The sequence below is a fragment of the Eretmochelys imbricata genome, chromosome 24, assembly GCF_965152235.1.
Source record: "Eretmochelys imbricata isolate rEreImb1 chromosome 24, rEreImb1.hap1, whole genome shotgun sequence".
NCBI lineage: Eukaryota > Metazoa > Chordata > Testudines > Cheloniidae > Eretmochelys > Eretmochelys imbricata.
In genome coordinates, this window is record NC_135595.1 from 14,096,502 (window position 1) to 14,102,609 (window position 6,108).

Consider the following 6,108-nt stretch of genomic DNA (forward strand, 5'->3'; position numbering starts at 1 on the left):
TTGCAGCGGGTGTTCAGGCAGGATGGCACAGGGACACACTTGGGCCAGCCATCTTCCTCCTGGCAGAGGGTCCCCTCTTTGCAATGGGTATTCTGGCAGGATGGCACAGAGACACATTTTGGCCAACCATCTTCAACCTTGCACACAGTCCCCTTTTTGCACTGTGTGTTCTGGCAGGATGGCACAGGGACACACCTAGGCAAGCCATCTACTTTGCTGCAAAAAGTACCCTTTTTGCACTGTGTGTTCTGGCAGGATGGCACAAGGACACACCTGGGCCAGCCATCTGTATCTTTGCACACAGTGCCCTTTTTGCAATGGGTGTTCTGGCAGGACGGCACAGGGACACACCTAGGTGAGCCATCTACTACACTACAAAAAGTCCCCTTTTTGCAGTGGGTGTTTTGGCAGGATGGCACAGGGACACACCTAGGTGAGCCATCTACTACGCTGCAAAAAGTCCCCTTTTTGCAGTGGGTGTTTTGGCAGGATGGCACAGGGATACACTTGGGCCAGCCATCTATGATCTGGCACCTGGTCATCTTTTTGCATTGGATGTTCTGGCAAGACGGCACAGGGACACACCTGGGCCAGCCATCTACTATGCTGCAAAAAGTCCCTTTTTTGCAGTGGGTGTTCTGGCAGGATGGCAAAGGGACACACTTAGGCCAGCCATCTACGATCTGGCACACAGTGCCCTTTTTGCATTGGATATTCTGGCACGACGGCACAGGGACACACTTGGGCCAGCCATCTACTATGCTGCAAAAAGTCCCCTTTTTGCAATGGGTGTTCTGGCAGGACGGCAAAGGAATGCACTTAGGCCAGCCATCTACGATCTGGCACACAGTGCCCTTTTTGCATTGGGTGTTCTGGCAGGATGGCACAGGGACACACCTAGGTGAGCCATCTACTATGCTGCAAAAAGTTCCCTTTTTGCAATGGGTGTTCTGGCAGGACGGCAAAGGGACGCACTTGGGCCAACCATCTACAATATGGCACACAGTGCCCTTTTTGCAGTGGGTGTTTTGGCAGGATGGCACAGAGACACACTTGGGCCAGCCATCTACGATCTGGCACACAGTGCCCTTTTTGCAATGGGTGTTCTGGCAGGACGGCAAAGGGACGCACTTAGGCCAACCATCTACGATCTGGCACACAGTGCCCTTTTTGCAGTGGGTGTTTTGGCAGGATGGCACAGGGACGCACTTGGGCCAGCCATCTATATCTTTGCACACAGTGCCCTTTTTGCAATGCGTGTTCTGACAGGATGGCACAGTGACGCACTTGGGCCAGCCATCTATGACCTGGCACACAGTCCCCTCTTTGCAATGCATGTTCTGACAGGATGGCACAGGGATGCACTTGGGCCAACCATCTATGATTTGGCATATGGTACCCTTTTTGCAATGAGTGTTCTGGCAGGATGGCACAGGGACACACTTGGGCCAGCCATCTATGATCTGGCACACAGTGCCCTCTTTGCAGAGTGTGTCATGGCAGGATGGCACAGGGACACACTTGGGCCAGCCATATATCATGTGGCATACAGTGCCCTTTTTACAATGGGTGTTCTGGCAGGACGGAACAGGGACGCACTTGGGCCAGCCATCTATATCTTTGCACACAGTTCCTTTTTTGCAGTGGGTGTTCTGGCAGGACGGAACAGGGACGCACTTGGGCCAGCCGTCTATATCTTTGCACACAGTACCCTTTTTACAATGGGTGTTCTGGCAGGATGGCACAGGGATGCACTTGGGCCAACCATCTATATCTTTGCACACAGTTCCTTTTTTGCAGTGGGTGTTCTGGCAGGACGGCACAGGGACGCACTTGGGCCAGCCATCTATGACCTGGCACATGGTCCCTTCCTTGCAGTGGGTGTTCTGGCAGGATGGCACAGGGACACATTTGGGCCAGCCATCTATGACCTGGCACATGGTCCCCTCCTTGCAGTGGGTGTTCTGGCAGGATGGCACAGGGACGCACTTGGGCCAGCCGTCTATATCTTTGCACACAGTTCCTTTTTTGCAGTGGGTGTTCTGGCAGGACGGAACAGGGACGCACTTGGGCCAGCCGTCTATATCTTTGCACACAGTTCCTTTTTTGCAGTGGGTGTTCTGGCAGGACGGAACAGGGACGCACTTGGGCCAGCCATCTATATCTTTGCACACAGTTCCTTTTTTGCAGTGGGTGTTCTGGCAGGACGGAACAGGGACGCACTTGGGCCAGCCGTCTATATCTTTGCACACAGTACCCTTTTTACAATGGGTGTTCTGGCAGGATGGCACAGGGACGCACTTGGGCCAGCCGTCTATATCTTTGCACACAGTACCCTTTTTACAATGGGTGTTCTGGCAGGATGGCACAGGGATGCACTTGGGCCAGCCGTCTATATCTTTGCACACAGTTCCTTTTTTGCAGTGGGTGTTCTGGCAGGACGGCACAGGGACGCACTTGGGCCAGCCATCTATGACCTGGCACATGGTCCCTTCCTTGCAGTGGGTGTTTTGGCAGGATGGCACAGGGACGCATTTGGGCCAGCCATCTATATCTTTGCACACAGTTCCTTTTTTGCAGTGGGTGTTCTGGCAGGACGGCACAGGGACGCACTTGGGCCAGCCATCTATGACCTGGCACATGGTCCCTTCCTTGCAGTGGGTGTTCTGGCAGGATGGCACAGGGACACATTTGGGCCAGCCATCTATGACCTGGCACATGGTCCCCTCCTTGCAGTGGGTGTTCTGGCAGGATGGCACAGGGACGCACTTGGGCCAGCCGTCTATATCTTTGCACACAGTTCCTTTTTTGCAGTGGGTGTTCTGGCAGGATGGCACAGGGACGCACTTGGGCCAGCCATCTATATCTTTGCACACAGTTCCTTTTTTGCAGTGGGTGTTCTGGCAGGATGGCACAGGGACGCACTTGGGCCAGCCATCTGTGACCTGGCACATGGTCCCCTCCTTGCAGTGGGTGTTCTGGCAGGATGGCACAGGGACGCATTTGGGCCAGCCATCTATGACCTGGCACATGGTCCCCTCCTTGCAGTGGGTGTTCTGGCAGGATGGCACAGGGACGCATTTGGGCCCACTGTCTGCCATTTGGCAAAAGGTCCCGTCCTTGCAATGGGTGTTCTGGCAGGATGGCACAGGGATGCATTTGGGCCAGCCATCTATGACCTGGCACATGGTCCCCTCCTTGCAGTGGGTGTTCTGGCAGGATGGTACAGGGATGCACTTGGGCCCACTGTCTGCCATCTGACAAAAGGTCCCGTCCTTGCAGTGTGTGTTCTGGCAGGATGGCACAGGGACACAGCTGGGCCAGCCATTCTGAAGTTTGCACACAGTCCCCTGTTTGCATTTGATGTGATGGCAGGATGGTGGGTTGGGGACGCATCTGGGCCAGCCGTGTACAATATTGCAAGTAGTTCCTTCTTTGCAGTACACTGAGTTGCAGGTTCGAAAGTCAGGGATGCAATCTGGCTCTCCATTCTTGTCGATGCACTGGTACCCCCTTCGGCACTGCACTCCGCTGCAGGGATCTGGGTGCTTGGGATGCTTGGGATCAGCAGCTGAGGAAGAAAAATACACACAATTAATTGAAAAGGCCACCGTGGAAGAATCACTCATGCTCATGGCAAGACCTACCACTTGGGTGGTAGCTAGCGGGAGCTGGAAATGAAGCTGGCTCCTAAAAACAGCAATGTGAGGCAGGACGGCACAGGAACCCACCTGGGCCAGCCATCTATGGCACTGCACATAGTCAGCCTGCATCTGTGCCCATTGTTTGACTCTAATTAAGACTGCGTGTCTGTCACAGAGGTCAGGGAGCATGGGTGGTGCATCTAACAGGCAGGGGAAGGCTGTGCCTCCCCAAACATCCCCGAATGGTCCTGCCCACGTTCTGTCCAGAGGTCCCTTCTTGCTGCTAGTTGGCCCCAGCCCAGGCAGGCTGCTCCTCTTCCGGGAAGGGAAGCCTGCCGGGGCTGGGGCTAGGGCGGCTGGGACGTGGAGTAGCTGGGGCTGCCCAGTGCTGGCAGGGTCCCCGGCACAGGGGCTGCACCACCCAGTGCTCCAGGGCTGGGAGGGGACCAGGGGGACCACATGCCACCTGCATGTCTGGTGCTCTGCGCGGTGTCTGGTGCTCTGAGGCTGGGGTGGGGGGTGGGCCGATGGCCTGATGCTTTGGGGTTGTGGGGTGTGCATGCCTGCCCAGTGTTCTGGGGCTGTGGGCCATCCACCCGTCCCGTGATCCAGGGCTCGGGGCTGCAGGAGGTGTGTCTGGGCTTAGGGGGAAAGGGGGAGGGAGGGACGGGCCTCAGTCGGAAGGGGTGGGCCAGGCTGGGGGCTAGCCTCTGCAAGCCACTGGTTCACCCACCGCCCATGCATGGAAGTCACGGATTTCATGACTTTCTGTGACCTCTGCGACTTCTGCAGCCAGTGTGGCTGGCTAAGGGACTTCCTGAGCCGGGCAACCTCTAGGCCAGGGCTGGAGCAGGGTGTTGGGATGCAGGGCGGCGCTTACCTGGGGTGGGGGGGAAGCCCCCTGGCTCCCACTGGCATGTCCCTGCAGCTCCTAGGTGGAGGGGCTCCATGCACTGCTCACACCCACAAGTGCTGCCCTCGCAGCTCCTATTGGCTGCGGTTCCTGGCCAATGGGAGCTGCGGAACTGGCGCTTGTGGCAGGAGCAGCATGCGGAGCCCCCTGGCTTCCCCTCCTCCTAGGAGCTTCAGGGCCATCATTAGGAGCCAGGGAGCTCCCTCCCTCAGGTAAGCATCACCCCCGCCCCAACACCCTGCCCCAGCCCTGAGACCCCTCTTCCCCCAGCGCCAGCAGGAGTCCTGGGTCGCGCACCACCGCCTGCCCCCCCCAGCACCAGTGGGGGTCCTGGGTCATGTGCTGCTGCTCTTCTTCCCCCCAGCACCAGCAGGGGTCCCAGGCTACCCCTGCCCAGCACCCACGGCCCCCTGGCCCAGGTTTTATTTAGGGGTATATAGTAAAAGTCATGAACAGGTCACGGGTTGTGAGTTTTCGTTTACTGCCCATGACCTGCCCCTGATTTTTACTAAAAATATCCCTGACTAAAATGCAGCCTTAACTCCAATATGTAACACACTGAGACTCACCAGCCAGACACCTGGGAAAGAATTCTCTGTAGTAACTCAGAGCCCTCCCCATCTCGTGTCCCAACACTGGCTGTTGGAGACATTGCTGCTACCACTCGTAGATCAGCTACATGCCATTGTAGGCAGTCTCATTATAGAGTCATAGAATATCAGGGTTAGAAGGGACCTCAGGAGGTCCCCTCCCAGCCCTGGAGCACTGGGTGGTGCAGCCCCTGTGCCGGGGACCCTGCCAGCACTGGGCAGCCCCAGCTACTCCAAGTCCCAGCCGCCCTAGCCCCAGCCCCGGCAGGCTTCCCTTCCCGGAAGAGGAGCAGCCTGCCTGGGCTGGGGCCAACTAGCAGCAAGAAGCCCCCCTCCTCAAAGCAGGACTAATCTCCAACTAAATCATCCCAGCCAGGGCTTTGTCAAGCCTGACCTTAAAAACCTCTTAGGATGGAGATTCCACCACTTCCCTAGGTAACCCATTCCAGTGCTTCACCACCCTCCTAGTGAAATAGTGTTTCTAATATCCAACCTAGCCCTAGCCCTCCCTGTGATGCTCTGTACCTTGGGGGAATACCCTACACCCCCATGTTCATCTTTATAATATGATTGTGTGGTATCCAATGCAAAGTTTGTTATGTTGGGTGTCTTCGGAAGGCTCATAATGCACTGAGCGTGGGTGTTATAGGATGTTATAGTAATTGTTACAGTAATGTTATAGTGAGGTGATAGGTTATAATTTCATGTATATAGTTATGAGGCTGAAAATGTATCCTCATGGCTTAAAGCAGGCCTGCACAACTCGTAAAGCGGCGAGGGCCATATTACTCCAAAGAAAACAGCTGAGGGCCGAAACGCACTGGCCCCGCCGAAACAACACAACCCCCCAGCGCCGCCCGCCCTGTGGAAACAAACCCTCCTTCCCCAGCGCCACCTGGCTAGGTATGAGGGGGTGCAGGGGGCAGGGCAGGGCAGTGGGATGGGGATCTGTGAGAGGGGT

The 6,108-nt window shown here is 56.2% G+C and overlaps 1 protein-coding gene across 1 annotated transcript; it reads right to left on the reverse strand.

Annotated features, from left to right (window-relative positions):
• Positions 1–538: 538 nt before the first annotated feature.
• On the reverse strand, positions 539–3,257 carry LOC144279942 (uncharacterized). The gene is made up of 2 exons (XM_077841646.1): positions 898–3,257; positions 539–560 (listed from the first exon to the last, which is right to left on the reverse strand). The coding sequence occupies exons 1-2, from the start codon at positions 3,255–3,257 to the stop codon at positions 539–541; spliced, it is 2,382 nt and encodes a 793-aa protein (XP_077697772.1).
• Positions 3,258–6,108: the final 2,851 nt, after the last annotated feature.